This window comes from Ahaetulla prasina, chromosome 2, assembly GCF_028640845.1.
Source record: "Ahaetulla prasina isolate Xishuangbanna chromosome 2, ASM2864084v1, whole genome shotgun sequence".
Taxonomy (NCBI): domain Eukaryota; kingdom Metazoa; phylum Chordata; class Lepidosauria; order Squamata; family Colubridae; genus Ahaetulla; species Ahaetulla prasina.
In genome coordinates this window covers 168,671,258-168,689,671 of record NC_080540.1, presented here as the reverse complement: position 1 = coordinate 168,689,671, position 18,414 = coordinate 168,671,258, and the positions used below count along the sequence as shown (strand labels likewise).

General features: G+C 38.1%; 1 protein-coding gene across 1 annotated transcript in view; it reads left to right on the top strand.

The window, feature by feature from the left end:
• GTSF1 (gametocyte specific factor 1) overlaps window positions 1–18,414 on the top strand; it is a 58,933-nt gene that overhangs the window by 23,890 nt on the left and 16,629 nt on the right. The window contains exons 2-3 of the mRNA XM_058167380.1: window positions 10,337–10,437; window positions 13,134–13,231. Of these exons, the coding sequence (XP_058023363.1) occupies window positions 10,416–10,437; window positions 13,134–13,231 (120 nt within the window). The 5' untranslated portion in view covers window positions 10,337–10,415. The remainder of the gene's footprint in view (window positions 1–10,336; window positions 10,438–13,133; window positions 13,232–18,414) is intronic.

The following is an 18,414-nucleotide window of genomic DNA, read 5'->3' as shown; positions in this document are numbered from 1 at the left end:
GGTTTGGAAGGGACCTTGGAGCTCATTTATTATACTGTGTTTTTAAACTGGCGTTAACTGTCCTGAGTCCTTCGGGAGAAGGGCGGTATACAAATTCGATTATAAATAAAAAATAAAAAATTTAGTCCAACCCCCTGCTCAAACAGGAAACCCTATATACCATTAAGAACTTAGAATAATTTTATTGTCCATTTGAATGTACACTAATCGGCATACATGACTGTAACTTTGTTGCTTGTATCCTTACAATTTATATTGTTTCCCAATTGCTTATTTGTACCCTATGGCTATCATTAAGTGTTGTACCTTATGATTCTTGATGATCATATCTTTTAGGTACACTGAGGGCATATGGACCAAGACAAATTCCTTGTGTGTCCAATCACACTTGGCCAATAAAAAATTCTATTCTATTCTATTAAAACGAAATTTCGTTGCCTTTCAGACAAGTGACTCGCCAGTCTCTTCTTAAAAAGGTGGTTAGATAAGTGTCACCGATGCAATGAAGATGGGTTTATTTATTTATTTATTTATTTATTTATTTATTTATTTATTTATTTATTTTGTCACAACAATATATGTAGGAATCATACAAAAGATTATATAGTATATAAACATATATGGGTAAATATAAGGAGGTATAAGCATATATATAGAAAGAAGAAAAGAAAAACAATAGGACAGGAACGGTAGGCACGTTTGTGCGCTTATGCACGCCCCTTATGGTCCTCTTAGGAATGGGGTGAGGTCAATAGTAGAAAGTTTTTGGATAAAGCTTTTAGGATTATGGGAAGAGACCACAGAGTCAGGTAAAGTGTTCCAAGCACTGATGATTCTGTTACAGAAGTCATATTTTCTGCAATCTAGATTAAAGCGGTTGACATTAAGTTTAAATCTATTAGTTGCTCTAGTATTATTGCAATTAAAGCTGAAGTAGTCTTTAACCGGAAGGACATTACAATAGATGATTCTGTGAGTTAAGCTTAGGTCTTGTCGAAGGCGACGGAGTTCCAAGTTTTCTAAGCCTAGGATTTCAAGTCTGGTGGGATAAGGTATTTTGTTATTTTCAGAGGAATGGAGAACTCTTCTTGTAAAATATTTCTGGACACCTTCAATTGTATTGATCTCAGAGATGTGGTGAGGGTTCCAAACAGGCGAGCTGTATTCTAGAATTGGTCTAGCAAATGTTTTATATGCTCTGGTTAATAGTGTGGTGTTTTTGGAAAAGAAACTACGCAAGATTAGGTTTACAACTCTTAGAGCTTTTTTTGGGGGGGGGGTTGGGCAAACTCCAGGACACCAGTGAAGGGCAGGTGGTGAGCTGGTGTGCTGCAGTCCACAGAAGAGCCAGACACGACTTAGCGTCTGAAAAACAACAGCATAGAATAGAATATAGAATTTTTTATTGGCCAAGTGTCACCGATGCAATGAAGATGGGTTTATTTATTTATTTATTTATTTATTTATTTATTTTGTCACAACAATATATGTAGGAATCATACAAAAGATTATATAGTATATAAACATATATGGGTAAATATAAGGAGGTATAAGCATATATATAGAAAGAAGAAAAGAAAAACAATAGGACAGGAATGGTAGGCACGTTTGTGCGCTTATGCACGCCCCTTATGGTCCTCTTAGGAATGGGGTGAGGTCAATAGTAGAAAGTTTTTGGATAAAGCTTTTATGATTATGGGAAGAGACCACAGAGTCAGGTAAAGTGTTCCAAGCACTGATGATTCTGTTACAGAAGTCATATTTTCTGCAATCTAGATTAAAGCGGTTGACATTAAGTTTAAATCTATTAGTTGCTCTAGTATTATTGCAATTAAAGCTGAAGTAGTCTTTGACAGGAAGGACATTACAATAGATGATTCTGTGAGTTAAACTTAGGTCTTGTCGAAGGCGACGGAGTTCCAAGTTTTCTAAGCCTAGGATTTCAAGTCTGGTGGGATAGGGTATTCTGTTGTTTTCAGAGGAATGGAGAACTCTTCTTGTAAAATATTTCTGGACACGTTCAATTGTATTGATGTCAGAGATGTGGTGAGGGTTCCAAACAGGCGAGCTGTATTCTAGAATTGGTCTAGCAAATGTTTTATATGCTCTGGTTAATAGTGTGGTGTTTTTGGAAAAGAAGCTACGCAAAATTAGGTTTACAACTCTTAGAGCTTTTTTTTTTTTTTTTTTTTGGGTTTGGGCAAACTCCAGGACACCAGTGAAGGTCAGGTGGTGAGCTGGTGTGCTGCAGTCCACAGAAGAGCCAGACACGACTTAGCGTCTGAAAAACAACAGCATAGAATAGAATATAGAATTTTTTATTGGCCAAGTATGACTGGACACACAAGGAATTTGTCTTGGTGCATATGCTCTCAGTGTACATAAAGGAAAAGGTACCTTCATCAAGGTACAACACTTACAACGGGCATCAGCCAGTTTCTGGGAACAGCGAAGAACAAACCTATCGGCAGCTCGTCCTACTCCCAACCCGATCTCGCTCCAGCAATCCTGGCGCGCTAAGGCGGGACGCAGCATGAACCGCAGACCAGAAGAGCCGACCGTCCCCCGCGGAGTAAAGAGAAAAAAAGAGCGGGCGGATGTGAGGCCGTGCGCATGCGCTCAAAAGAGGCACGTTGGCGGGCTGAGGTTCTTTTCGCAGGTGACTCCCCGGAGCGCGTTTTGTAGGTAATAACGGGTCCTTTACGTGGTTTCGAGAGTTTCGCTTCTCGTCCTGTCTCTCTCCCGCTCTGATACGGAGGTGGTGTTTTCCAAAGGGCAGGGCCGCCATTTATTAATTTCCAGGGCTCTCCTGAGATTTATTCTTTTTTTTTTTCTCCCGCCGAGCATTTAATACCCATTGCTCCCTCGTTAAGAGGAGAAAGCTTTTTATTTTATTTTATTTTATTTTTTGTGGAGTTAAGGCAATACCTGTCGGTTTCGGGTTGTAAAATAAGTAGGTTGTAAAAGAGCATAGGCGCAGGAGTCTCCAACCTTGGCAATTTTAAGCCTGGAGGACTTCAAGTCCCGGGATTCCCCCGCCAGCTTTGCTGGCGGTGGAATTCTGGGAGTTGAAGTCCACCAGGCTTAAGGTTGCCAAGGTTGGAGACCCCTGGCATAGGATCTATTTCTGTAGAAGGAAGTAAAGGCGCACTACAACTATTAATTTGGACTCTAAGGTTCTATAAGGTTGAAAAACTTGGGAGAATGTCTGCGCTAAAAACATTTAAAAGATAACAATGGCAAGAAGACATTTTACCTTCAAGCTCTAATGAAAGCTCTAATAAAAGGCCTATGGCTAATATAGATTAGCCAGCAATGCTGGAACTTTCTATCAATTATACTGGCTAATCTCTCTTCTGTTCAATACAATTTGCAAGATGGATACTGGTTTCCTACTGCGTTCACCTGACAAATAAACTAATTAATTAAAATCTGCTCACGGTGATGTATGAAAGAGGGACTTTTTTTTTATTTAATTTTGTCACAACTGTACATAAACATTGTCATAGTAAAAAAAAAACATATGAAATAAATATATATATATATGTATGTATGTAAAGGATATACATAACTATATTAATTAGATATAATAAAGAGAACAATAGGACAGGAACGGTAGGCACTTTTGTGCTCTTATGCACACCCTTATACATGTTGGCTATCTGACAATAAATGAATGAATAAATAACAAAATTAGCTCACGGTGATATATGAAAGAGGGGAACACAATGGATCCCAGTCTTGTCCTGCGTCTCTTTTGTTACTTGTTTGCTTATTAGGCTTCTAACCCCCTTTTTCTCCAAGAGTGCTAAGAGGTGTGTGAAGGCCGGATAGCTCAGCCTGGTAAGGCCTGTTATTAAGAACACAGAAGCCTGCAATTACTGCAGGTTCAAGCCCGGCCCAAGGTTGACTCAGCCTTCCATCCTTTATAAGGTAGGTAAAATGAGGACCCAGATTGTTGGGGGAGCAATAAGTTGACTTTGTAAAAAAATATACAAATAGAATGAGACTATTGCCTTATACACTGTAAGCCGCCCTGAGTCTTCGGAGAAGGGCGGGGTATAAATGTAAACAAAACAAAAACAAAAACAAACAAACAAAACCATTCGCTTCCATTTCTCTTCACAATAACCACCCTGCAACAACAGCTTCCCATAGGAGCAGCATCTTTCCTTAAGGAGCCTGGTTCCAGAGTGACTTAGCAATGGTCCTCTTTCCATTGATATATTCAGACCAGTGGTAATTCACATAACCATGATAGTCAAGTTTCATGTCCTCAGGACCAGCAATTTATTGACTTCTGTAATAGTCTCTTCCTCCTTTCACCCTGGCTCTCAAAATTTCAAATGGAAACCGTGCATAGTTGCAGCATCCTTAACATCTGCCCTACGTGTGTCTTATTAAATTTCCTGATTTTCTTCTTCCTGCCTTCCATCTTTTTCCTCTACTGCTTGTATGAGTTGAAGAGTACAGGTAGTCCTCAACTTAATAATTTATTTAGTGACCGTTCAAAGTTAGAACGGCACTGAAAAATGTGACTTATGACTGTTTTTCACAGTTTCAACCTTTGCAGCATCCCCCAATGGTCACATGATCAAAATTTAGATGCTTAGCAACTGGTTCTTATTTATGACCATTGCTGGATCCCAAGATCATGTGATCCCCCTTTTGTGAACTTCTGACAAGCAAAGTCAACAGGAAAGCCAGATTTATTTAACAACCAAATTACTAATTTATCAACTGCAGTGATTCACTTGATAACGGAGGCAAGAAAGATCGTAAAATGGGGCAAAACTCATTAACAGATGTCTCATTTAACAGAAATTTTGGACTGAATTGTCATAAGTTGAGGACTACCTTGTAGTTAAATCTGATTCTTATCTAAAGAGCTATTCTGATAGTAAATTTTCTGGTAGTCTTTCTCCACGTTTAGTTCTCTGAGCTGGTGCAATCAATGATGGGAGATCTATTGTTTAGATTATTTGTCAGATAGAATAGAATAGAATAGAATAGAATAGAATAGAATAGAATAGAATAGAATAGAATAGAATAGAATAGAATAGAATAGAATTTTTATTGGCCAAGTGTGATTGGACACACCAGGAATTTGTCTTGATGCATATGCTTTCATCGTGCATAAAAGAAAAGATACCTTCATCAAGGTACAACACTTAATGATGGTCATAGGGTACAAAGATACCTTCATCAAGGTACAACTTAATGATACAACACTTAATAATAATCATAGTACCTCTGTTCAAATGGCTTTATAATTTAGTTTTTTGCTTACTAGGAAGGTTATTTTAGGAGCTGTAGACATCTTTCCCAGTTTTATCCAGGAAATATTGTGTCTTATTTTATCTGTATTATCACTTGGAAAACAGGTTGCTATCATTTTATTGGACTTCAATGATAAGAATTATAGCAGACAGCCTGTAATTGTTTCAAATGCTCTTAGGGCAAGCTGACATACGTGCTTTGCTCTAAAGGGTAATTATTGATTTGATTTTTTATCAATATTAATAAGATACTTTTAGAAATGCTAAAATGTTTAAACATATGAATAATGAGGTCTTTAAAGTTTTAGATTTATTAATTAAATAGACTCTGTTTGCAAGTTTATACTGAAATGCTATTTTTTTCATCAAGTATAGTATTTTATATATTTTGAATAATGGCAAGACTTGGAAAAAATACTTTTGCCTATATTTATGTAAAACTAAAGAAACATTAGGAAAATACATGTGATTAAGATTTTATTCCTGGAAAGGGAAAATGTATTCCCCTATTCAAGCTGCCCAATCATATGAATAAGTAAGGTCACCCTACTGAAATTTTGGACTTTCAGCTTTTTTCAACATACAGCTATCTCATCTTCATTTCAACAATATTGATAAAGGAGATAGACTATAACAAATATGTACCATTTACATTTGATAGTCTATTATATAACTTAAATCTAAATGCAATTTTTACATGTAAAAAGCAAGAACGTTCCTACATTTATCACTATCTCAAGTACCTATAATTAGAATCAAGTACATCAGATCAGGTGCAAATGATTAGAATGTAATTAGGATGTGGGTGAGTCTTGTCTTATTTAAACCTCAGACATTCTATTTATTTTCTATCTATTATTTTTAGAAATAATCCAAGACGGCAAACATATCCAACACACCTCCCCCCTCCTATTTTCCCACAACAACAACCCTGTGAGGTTAGTTGGGCTGAGAGAAAGTGACTAGCCCAAGGTCACCCTGTTGGTTTTCATGGCTAAGGCAGAATTTTAATTCCTAGTTTCTAGCCGAGCGCCTTAAGCATTTACTTTTTATTGCTGAAGTGTGTGTGGAATCACCTTGCTTAGATCAAAAGAATTCCCTGAGGCATTCGGAAAGAAGGTTATAGATGCCTAATTAGTCTAGAAAGGGATGTTAAAAGATCACCAAACAATTGGGCATAAATAATTTCAGGTCTGGAAGATCAACTACAAATACCGAAAACTTCACACATCTGCCAACTTGTCTATGCCAGGCCGTCCCAGCAAGTTCAGTCCCATATCAGAATTCAAAATGCAAAATGCTGAAAGTCTCTTAAGATCACAAGCCTTTATCATATGATTTACAGGTGGTTCTCACCACTATTAATGCCAAAGTGCATTTGTCTATTAGAAGGAAGCTGTACAAATTAATTCTACATGGGGTGTGTGCCAGGAGGAAGTATTTGCCCTCCAGGAAGAACAGGGCAAGACTTAAATTTGGTTGTAAACACTGTTCTAGACAGAGACCAGGATTTGTTCAACAATATACTCTGGAAAGTTGAGGCAAAGATAGAGTTCTTCTGCCACAGTATTGGAAGACATTTTTGATGAACGCCAAATACTCCATTTCACCTGAAGAACCTGATGCCACGTGCAAAGCATGGTAGTGGAAATGTTATGGTTTGGGCCCAGTTTGCTACCTCAAAGACTGGACAGCTCAGTATCATAGAATCCACTTTGAATTCTTCATTGTACCAGAGTGTTAAAGTAATGATGATTTAATAGCTGACCAGCTGCTGTAAGGCTGTAAGCCGAGATGATGCAGTGAGAATGACTCAGCAAGGTTATCACTTTAGAGGCTGTCATTATAAGAGACACCCTGTGAGGGCAGTCTCTCTCTCCTCATGTTCTATCTCGATTGTAGTTCTCTGTATTTTCTCCTGTGTATGCTTCATGTTATAATTGAAGATTGATTAATTGCTTGGCTTTGCTTAGTGTGTGTGTGTGTGTGTGAAACTTGTAGATAAACCATTGTTTGAAAGACAAAACCTCTGTGTACTGTATTTTCCTCCTAGGTTGTCTCAAACTAGCAGTCACACCATGCACACTCTGACACAGAGGGTGCTTGAGGATAGTGTGAGATCATCTTCAGAAAATTGAAGCTCAACTGAAAGTGGGCCTTTCAGTGACCTTAAGCAGGACCTTAAGCACGACAGTGACCTTAAGCGTTCCAGTAGATCCATTAAGGGATGGTTGGAAGGGCGGGGGGAAGGCTTTTGGAATTCCCAAAACAAACCCCAGATCTAAATCTCATCAAGATATTGTAGCGTGATTTAAAAACAGTCTGTGCATCAAGAAACCTCTCAAAATATTGCACAGCTGAAAAAAATCTTCATGGCGAAGTTTAAAAAGGGACTGGTAGACAGTTATAAGAAATGCCTATTGAGTTTTTTGTCAAAGGGCAAAACCAGGTATTAGAGTCAAGGGACTGCTTGGTTTTAGTTTTTTGTTGAATAAATAATTGCAAAGTCAATTTTTACTCAGTTACTTATCTTTAATGACGATAAAATACTAATATGTCCATATTTTGTAAAAGAAAAAAAAACCTTTACATGGACATACTTATATTTTTCACATGACTGCTGTTCCATGAAAAGGATCTATTAATACAGCCCATTCTTGTTATTCATAGAAATTCTCTAAAATCGCTGTGAACATTGAATTAGCAAATACTGAAGCAGTGCTCCTAGGAGATATCTTTTTAAATGGCATGAGAACTGAAACAAGGTGTGTGCGCAAATATGAGAAACTATGATAATCAAGCTTTAACAATATATATATACTACAAGGTGTAAATTGGGCCCCAGTCCAGAATGTCATGAGAAAATGAAGTCAACCACAACTGTCAGTAGAGCATACACCAGAAAGAAGTCACATGTCAATTGCTGTTGTAGTCATGTTTTAAAGAGCTCCCTGTAGCATCTTTGAAGTAAAAGGACTATATTGAAATGTATTGAGAGCTGATAGTCAAATATTCTTCATCATCTATCTATTGTCTTCTCACTAGTTAAATAGTCAGGTTTTTTTAGCTTAGTGTTTTTTGTGCCTTGTTTTTTATATTTATGTGAATAACAGTAACAATGATAACTTAAGAAATGACTTATTTCTGTCTTGAGCCTTGTACTCTTTCCGACTGTGTTGATGTTCTCAATCCAGAGATTTTGTTTTATCCAAAATGTTCTGCTACCCAAATAGTACTTCTGGTTGTAATCCATAATATTCCAATATCGGTAATTTCAACATCTTGTTGGAAACTAGAATGGTACCAAAAGTAATTAAGGAACCACTTATTGCTGGCTGTGCGGTAGGGGACAATAGTGCCTTATTCTTTCCCCTGGTGTATATTTCTCTCTCTTGTTATGGTTTGTTGCACAGTTAGCCAGTTGTTTAGATTGGATTTAGCATATTTATCCACCTATCACAGCGGTTCTCAACCTGTGGGTCGGGACCCGTTGGGGGTCGAATGACGATTTGCCAGGGGTCGCCTAAGACCATCGGAAATATGGGAAGTATACTTGCGAGTCAAAGAATCGCGCTCCAATGGTTGACTCCACAAGCCAGCTGCAGGCTCTTCAAATCGCTAGCCGAATTCGGCTTCAGGCGCGATGAATTAAAAAAGAGAGAAATCTTTGCTCTGATGTCTCCCTCTCAAGCCAGCTGCAATCACTCCCAATCGCTAGCCTAATCTGGCTTCTGGCGCAATAAACTTAATAGGGGAGGAGTCTCCGCTTTAATGCCTCTGTTCTCAAGGCAATCGCAAGCAGTTCAGATCGCTAGCCAATACTGCTTCAGGCGCGATAAATTCAAAACGAAAATAATTTTACGGTTGGGGTCGTCGCCACATCGTGGGGAATTGTATTAAAGGGGTCGCCACATCGTGGGGAATTGTATTAAAGGGGTCGCAGCACTATAAAGGTTGAGAATCACTGACCTATCAAGTCCTTTCCAAGGATCTGGGATAGATGTCATTTGGTGGTGTTAAAGGTATCATCATGTGATGAAAGCTCTTCCAACTAAAACTGGCTTTTGCAGTTGACTGATGGTCATCTTGCCAATGTTGATAGTGTTCAAGTGATGCCCTAGATGTTTTTGGGATTGAATCCAAGGCACCTATCATTACTGGGACTATCGTTTGCCATAGTTGTCCTACTTCTATTTACAGATCTTTGTATTTTATAATTTTCTCCTTTATTCTGTGTCTGCAAATATTGCCACTATCTACTGTTCAGACTTTTGTTTAGTCTGGGGTGTTATGTAGCAGGTGCTTGTCTGTTTTAATTATAAAATCTTGAGCACTTTAATTTACAGATTTTCTATTGTGTCTATTTTGTGGTGCCACCAGTTATTGCTTGCAGGCAAATGATATTCCAGTGCACCATTGTTGCTACTTTAACATGCCATTGTTCGCAGTTTATGGTATTATTTCATAATGGTTAAAATCTTAAGTGATCTGCAAATCTCACAGGTTTTTGGCATTCTTAACATGCTCAAGACTTAAAATGGGAATACAAAAATCTTACAGGGTTTGGCCTTTTTCCACAAATTGAACCATTTTATGTGTAAGAATTAAGGATATTTAACGAAGCAGAAATACTGAGTTATGGCTCATAGGTACCAGTTTGGCAGTTTTTAACACAAATGGAAGCCTACAGTTTTCAAAAATGATACAGCCTACATAAAGGAAATGATAATAAATTACTTTACAAAACTAGGGAGCGTGTTTCTGGCTGTATTTTTTTTTCAATCATTTTTTTTTTTCAAAACAGCAAAAGATTGTAGGAAAGGAAATTTGTTATTAGAATTTTCATAGAAACCTTTTCACAGTTTTCAATAGTTCAGGTAAGTGCCCATTTAGAAAGTATAGAGATATGTGTAATAGTCAGCATTTGCTGGATTACTTGGACGTTTCTCATAAATTCTGTGTTATTGCCTCCCACCCAGCTTTTCTGACAACTATTATATGTGTAACTGCTGTATGAACCATAAAAAGTATTAATTGAAATTTTCATTATATCCTAGTTTCTACTGTTCAGAAGACTCTGAGTCCTAACAGCAGTGTTCCCATAGTTTTCGGCGGGCTTTTATTATTTCCCAAACAATGAATACAGAAGACAGCTATGGTAAGATAAATTTAATTAATAAAAATAGCAGCTAAATGTGGACTATATGTACATGAATAAATACCATGTGTTTTTACTTTTTAATCTTAATTGCCACTTGGAGTCTTGATAATCACCTCTGGGCAACTTGGAGATTAAGGGAAAAAGAAGACATGTTACATATTCCAGAGGAGAGAGGAATCAAAGTAACTAAAATTGGGTGACATAAAGGCTTACACATTGTGGTTGGTCTTTCAGTCTGGTGTTTGCATTGGGCAGAGTTCCGTCTGTCCTACTAGAAAAGGACAAGGGGAAAACGTTTTATCCCTGACCTTGTGCAGTTCTAAAACTCAGAAGAACACCAAGCACAATTCCCTGTTCCGTTGTCATTTTGAGAATAGGACTAGAGCGCACAAATCTACTAGCATTACTGTTTATCTTCGTTGTGTTGCATCTCTGTAGCGTTGACAGCTTTTCAGATGTACAGTAATCTCCCAGCTCTCTTTGACCTGGTTGAGCAGTCTGGAATCACCTCTGTAGGTCACTGAACTACTGAGTCCCATCAAGCACCTCTGCAATTACAGCTCAGTTGGTCCTCGACTTACAACCATTTGTTTAGTATCCTTATGAAGTGAAGTGGCACTGAGAAAAGTAATTTAGGACCAGTTTTCACACTTACGACTGTTACAGCATCCTGATGGTCACCTGATCAAAATTCAGGTACTTGGCAACTGGAATGTATTTGACTATTGCAGTGTCCCAGAGCTGTTGGCTTCTGACAAGCAAAGTCAACGGATTCAGTTAATCACGGCATGTTTCACTTAACAACAGCAGTGATTCGCTTAACTCTGACTCAAGTTGTAAAGGGGGACACAACTCATTTAACAACTGTCTTGCTTAGCAATGGAAATTTTAGGCTCATTTGTAGTTTGTAAGTCGAGGACTATCTCTAATGAGTCTAACATCTTGTCCAACTTAAAGCTTAAAAGAAAATCTGCTTTCCATTTCTACAGTATCCTGAGCACTCGAAAGTCCAGGGAAATTGTACTTTTGTGAGTTCCACTTGTAAACTTCACATTGGGGGAAGTGCTGGAGCTCACTTGATTCTGATTTGCTTAAACATGCTGCGAGCTATAGAAATGATTCGTCCTCCCATAGAATCCAACCCCAGAGTCAGGAGAATATCATATTCAGGCCTTCTTTCTACAACACGTTTCATTATATGAAGACAATCTAATGTGCTGTGTGAATTCACTAGCCCGGTCAGTAAGTGAGAGGGTGGTTACCAATTCAGTATGCTCCCAAATAACTCTGTGGGATGATACTATCTCCCTAAGGCAGCCTCGTCATATATATGGAATAAAAGAGTTAATATGACCTGGGAAAGTCATCCTTCCCAGCCACATTTGAAACCCATGAGGGCTTACAACAGGGCTTCTTCTAGGTAGTCTGTTCCCCTCTACACCAATATCTGCATCCAGGAGTTTGGAAGAAAAAGATTAGTCCCAACCTTAATCAGGGCACTGCAGGTTTTTAGACCTTTTTTCCTTGCTGAGGGTAGAAAACCAAGTGACAGCCTCCTTTATGGCAAGTAGGAGGACTTTGAAAATGTCATTTTTCAATTTTGCCCAAGATATTGAAAAAAGTGCATTTCCAGTGGATGGGGTAAGTCAGTTGCCAGAAGAAAGACTGATGTAGTGAGTTTACTAGTAATAAGCATATGATAGGAATTGGATTCCTTTGTTTGAAAGTATCTAGTGCTTTCAGCCGTTGATCACATCTCTTAAAATATGGGTGTTAAACTCGCCCCGTCATGTTGCCATCACGTGACATATCACGTCGTTTTTTTTCCCTTCACAGAGCTGAGGTGGGTGTGACCTATGGGTGACACATCTGGCCCAAGGGCTGCCAGTTTGACACCCCTGTCTTAAAAATTTATCAAGTAGACATGATTTTGCTGCACTTGGGACGGCGATCTATTGAATTGTTTTTAGATGGAGCATAAGTATACTGAATTGTACTTTAGTTGTACAATCCAAGAACATCTCGCATATGCTACGTTGTTAAATGTAATCTTTTACACTGATGGAAAAAAAACGTTTTCACGTGGCATCTCATTGGAGATACCCATGTTGAAGAAAAGAAAAAAGAATGAGAACAGTCTGCTAGCAAATATACAGGGTTTTTTTTATAGATCACTTGAGATTTTAATAATATTGTCCTCAGATTTTTTCCCCCTGTAGCTGTGTGTTGTTTTGGTCTCTGAATTGAAAGCAGAAAGGTGTAGCCTAACACAATGACGGGCCCCATCGTGGCTCAGACGAATGCCACTTATCTTACAAAGCCAGTGGGGACCATGAGCAGCACCTCTTCAATTTTCTTGAATAACTCTTTTAATTGGACTGTCTAATTGAGTAGCTTCAGGGATACAGATTTTCAGCAGCTTTCTCTTCGTTTCATAAATGTGCTCATTAACATCTGCCGCATTGTCTTGCACTACTGACTACATTTCTTTGTTTAGTACCCTAATCGCCTAAACCTTCTGAGTGAATTTAATTAGCCAGCAAACTTGAAGTAATTTTGTGGTTATGGAATACTAAGAACTGATAGCTTTTCTTACCTATCTGATTAATTCCAATGCTTGGTGTGTTTTTGCATTGCATTTAGAAGAGTACTTGTGGGATGCTCATTAGACCTTCAATGTTCTTTTCTAATAGATGCTTTGGATCCAGAAAAACTAATGCAGTGCCCCTATGACAAAAATCACCAAATCAGGGCTTGTAGGTTCCCCTACCACCTTGTCAAGTGTCGTAAGGTAAGCTATAGAAATCGTTTGTTTAAATGTAGTTGACAATGCAGAGTATACAGAATATTTGCCTACCTGCTTATTTCCCAAATGATACATTTACTTGTTTTTTGGACAAGTTGGTGTTACTGCTCCTCCCAGTTTCTTCAGGGTATGTTTTAGTCTTAATCTCCTTCATTCCATTCCCTTCATTTCAAAATGTGGTCCCAGTGTTGTTGTTGTTTTTTATCATTTACAAATGATAGCGAGAGAACTGGCTATCTGCATTGGGTCTTGAACGGTGCCAAATTTGAAATGGCATTTTTGGTCTTGTACATATGATTTTAGCATGAATCATTTTCCAGATAATGAAAAAGATCTGATCTGTTCATTACATTTCCAGCAGATTTTAGAGAATTAATAAGCCATTTTAGCAATTAAGACAGAAGTAATATACCAACAATAGGAAAGTGGTGTACTCAAATCAGGAATAGCCAACACCCTAAATGATAGGCTCAAGAACTAGATGGATCTTGACAGACTTGAACACTGCACCCTTTCTAACAAAATGAAATTCAGTATAGAGAAAAGTAAAGTCTTACACTTAGATAAGAAACAAAAAAAGTACACGTACAGATTAGGTGAAACCTGGTTTAATAGCAGTAACTGTGAGAAGGATATTGGAATCCTAGTGGACAATCAATCAAATATGAGCCAGCAGTGGGTAGCAGCAGCCAAAAAAGCCAATGCAATCTTAAATTGCATTAACAGAGGGATTGAATCAAGTTCCTTTGAGGTATTAATACAACTCTATAAAGCCTTAGTAAAATCACACCTAGAATACTGCATCCAGTTTTGATCATTGCACTATAAAAAAGATGTTGAGTCTCTAGAAATAGTGCAGAGAAGAGTACAAAGATGATTAGGGGCATGGAGGCTAAAACATACGAATAATGGTTGCAAGAACTGGGCATGGCTAGTGTAGTGAAGAGAAGAGAAGGACCAGGGGTGACAAGGTAGCAGCGTTCCAATATTTGAGGAACTGTCACAGAGAGGACAGTCCCAAAGCACCCGAAGGCCAGACATGGAACAATGGATGGAAATTGATCAAGGAGAGATTCAACCTAGAAATAAGGAGAAATTTCCTGACAGTGAGAACAATCGACCAATAGAACAGCTTGCTTTCAGAAGTTGTGGTGCTTCATCACTGGAAACTTTCATGAAGACACTGGCCAGCCACTTGTCAGAAATGATATAGAGCAGGGGGTTGGACTATAGATGACCAACAAGGTCCCTTCCAATTCTGTATTCTGTAATCAGGGAAGTAGTCAGTAGCTTGCTAGGAGAGGGGATGTTGCCAGCTGCTGTGAAAGAGATGATAGTTTAGCCTAGGGGTATCAAACTTGCGTCATCATGACAGCGTCACGTGACGTTACTGAAATGTTATCTTCCCATGTTAGGGGAAAGCTGGTTAGAAAAAAATGTTTCTTAATTTGTGCACCTCCTCTATTTAACACCTTAACTCTTAGAACTTCAGATATCCCTGCTGCTTGCTTTTAGAAAGACAGTTCCAAAGAACTTTCTTAATGTAGCTAGATGTTTTATTCAATGTTACAATATTACAATTGGATGAATTTAAATTGCCACGAGTCTATATAGTTAGTAATATACAAATGTTGTAATATATACCAGTATCTGTTGACTAAATCTTTTTCAATATAAAGCTAAGTAATTATAGCCCCATTTATGGTTCAATGAAGGAAGTCTTTAGGTTCATGGAAAATATCAGTAATTGATGATATATAAAATTGTTCCAAGTAAACATGATTCTTATTGAAAATAAGGTGCTTCTCTAATTGAATACTTTTAATTTATATTCTTCAAACTGAAAACTAGGCCAGAAAAGAGATTAGGATTGGAATGTCCTATGCGACAATGTATTTATTACTATAGCTTTTTTTTTTTGTATGGGAGACATTTCAATCATGTGAAGCCCACACAGCTGCACACTTAAATGGCATATCTCAGAAATAGGTTCATCAATTTAATGAGAATTAGGCCTTTTGGCTAAGATCAAGTGTAATTAGGCCATAGGCTATTGTGAGAAATCAGGAAAGGATGTAGAATAGTATATCTTGATTAAGAAAAATCTGCCTATGCAGGTGCTAATTCAATCACTTGTTTAATTTAGTTGCTCATGAAAAAATTTGTAATATTCAAGAATTCAGATATTATTCCAGTACATAGCACCTAAATAAACCATCATACATCAGCTCTCGCAGCTTAGGCAGAATTTGCTTTATTTCAGAATATATTTGGAGGCTCCTTATTCTCCCTCCCAAATATGACATAAGCTACTCATTTATTGTTAGGTTGATATGTTGTAAAATCCCTAGAAGTAATTCATCTGTAAGAAGTTAGAGAAGAAGATTTTATATAAACTTTAAAAATAGTAAATTTCCATTTTGGCTTTATTCCACCTCAGAAAAACTCTAAACTTGTATCTTTCTTAGTGAATCTAAACATTTCAACATGTCACCTCAGTTTAGGCATACTCCTCAATAATAAGCCAAATATTTATTCTTCTTTTAGTGTTTTTTTAAAATAATGTTTTAAACAGAAGGTTCCTTGGGTTCCTGACTTCTGATGATATTTATACATAATTTATACTCCTGGGGATATGTTTTAATTTCCCCAAGAATATGATCAAATATTTTCTCCATGATTGGTGCAATTGCACACTATTAATTCATTTGTGAAAAGGCTGAGGGGTTTTTCCTCATAAAATGGGCTGCAGTCCTTTCTTGGTACCAACCAGACAAATGACCCATCAGCAGCATTGAGACCACCAAGTTTTTACATGACAAACGCTTGCTATTACAAGCCAGAGTTTTGTTTGGAAGATTCTTAACTCATACATTTCTTGATAATCTCCAGAGATTAAGTTCCAAACAAGCAATAATCTGTGGAGCAGAATGGTTTGTCTATTGTCTCATTGCCAGTCTCAACAATAGAAGACAGAATCTGAGTAGTTTGCCCTCAGCCAGTCCTTGAATTGTCACAGTATCCTCACTTAACCTGACATGTTTAATCTTTATTCCTATTTCCAAGGAAGATGCATTTTTAACCATACTTTACCAACTGGCCCCTTAACTGCAGACTCTTGCCTTCTTCCAGTAAATTTACTTTCCTAAACTAAACTAAAACTTATTAGCTTCTGAATATTTTGAATTTGATAAAACATTTCAAACTGGATTCAGCTTCTTTTTCTATTCCTTTCCCTGGAGCACTTGGCCTTCAATTTCTTCATCTAATTGAGATTTGGCATTATAATACCTTTCCATGTTTACTTCATCAGAGCAACTCATTCAGTGCTAATGAGGCAAACTACCTTGTCTTTCACTTCCCTGCAAAATAAATCAGTTATCTAATTCTCTAAGACCCTCGAAATGAAATGATAGAAACTCAAGTTGCCTCACTTCAAGAAAAACACAATCAATATGTTTCCATCACACAGCTATGTTTTCCCTATGCAAGCTTTTCAAAAAGTTAATTCCTGTTGAAATCAGTGTTCCAGATATCCTCAAATACGTATCAGTGCTGAAATATCTAGGGCAAGGGTGTCAAACTCGTGGCCTGTGGGCTGAATGCATCACATGCTGGGCCCAGCCCCGCCCGGTTTAGTGAAGGGGGAAAATGTCCCGATACATCACATGACGATGCAACTTTGACACCCCTGACCTAGGCTATGTATGTCTGCTCAGAAGGAAGGACAAATAACAGCCTGAAATGAAATGTAGTCAAGCTCATTTCTCTTCATAAATTACAAAGCCACATCTTTAATCTTATAAATAACTAGATTATATTCATGCATTTTCCCAAAGGTGCTTTTTTCAAGGGGCAACTGGACTTCCTTGTTTTTCTTTGAAGATGTTTAGCTTCTCATGCGAGAAGCTGCTTCAGCTCTGACTGGATGGTGGGGAATGGAAGGATTTATATTCCTTGCAGACAACTGGTCATTTGCATTGTTTTCAGGGAATCGTTGAGGCAACCTGGAAGTTTATCTGTGTCATCAGGGTCACCCGAGTAATGCAAATGGGTGTGGAGCCTTCTTGGAACTGCTGAAAGGACTGTATTGTAGACTGCAGATAGATGATGTCATATCCCTCCCCTGCTGTTGACAGAAGTTCAGTTTTGATATAAAGATGGCCTCTTTGACCTCTCTTTCAAACCAGTGGTCCTCTATGTCTAAAATGTGGACTTTGCTGTCTTCAAAAGAGTAGCCTTTGTTTTTTAAATGCAGATGGACTGCTGAACCTTGTCCTGAGGGGTTTGTTCTCCTATGTTGTGCCACTTCATAAACGCAAACCATCTAGTTAGAGCTGAAGAAGCTTTCTTGGATGAGAAGTGAAATATCTGCCAAGAAAAATAAGAAAATCCAGTTGCCTCTTGGAAAAAAAGCACTTTTGGAACAATCATGATATGGATGACTGAGAATCTCCATGCCTTGATTTAGATATTCATGCCTTGATTTAGATTTAATCTAGATTTAATCATGTGCAAAAAGCGGTTGATAGAGGTACTGTGGTACTGGTAGTTCTGGAGTTTAATGAAAAAGACTTTGGAAAATAATGGGGGAAAGTCCCAAAAAAGATCAAGAATACATGAGACCTCCTGCGAGTCAAAAGCGACCTAATAGATCAAAGAGAGAAATATAAGGAGAATAATGGAACTAGTATGCCAAGTATGGAGAGAAAATCCTGGTTTCAAATTATGATTTGGATGACTGGAAATATTTTCTGAATGTGGCCACTATGTAGGGATTCGCACTAGTGCTAGCGATGGTGACGGTATGGAGAATCCAATAGGAGGTGGGTTTTGAGATATTTTTTCCCTGTGTCCTGCCTTTCTCTAGAGTTGTTTAAGAGAACATATTTGTGCACTTGTTTTACAGAGCCCAACTAAATAATGGCACCCAGCCATATGTGGCAAATCTTGCAAAATAAAGCAATCTTGCAAAACTTACGGGACCGCCTGCTGCTACCACATGCCTCCCACCGACCCGTACGCTCCCATAGAGAGGGACTTCTCAGGGTGCCGTCCGCCAAACAATGTCGGCTGGCGGCCCCCAGGGGAAGGGCCTTCTCTGTGGGGGCTCCCACTCTGGGCAAACTTCCCCTGGTTTACGTCAAATACCTGACCTTGGACATTTT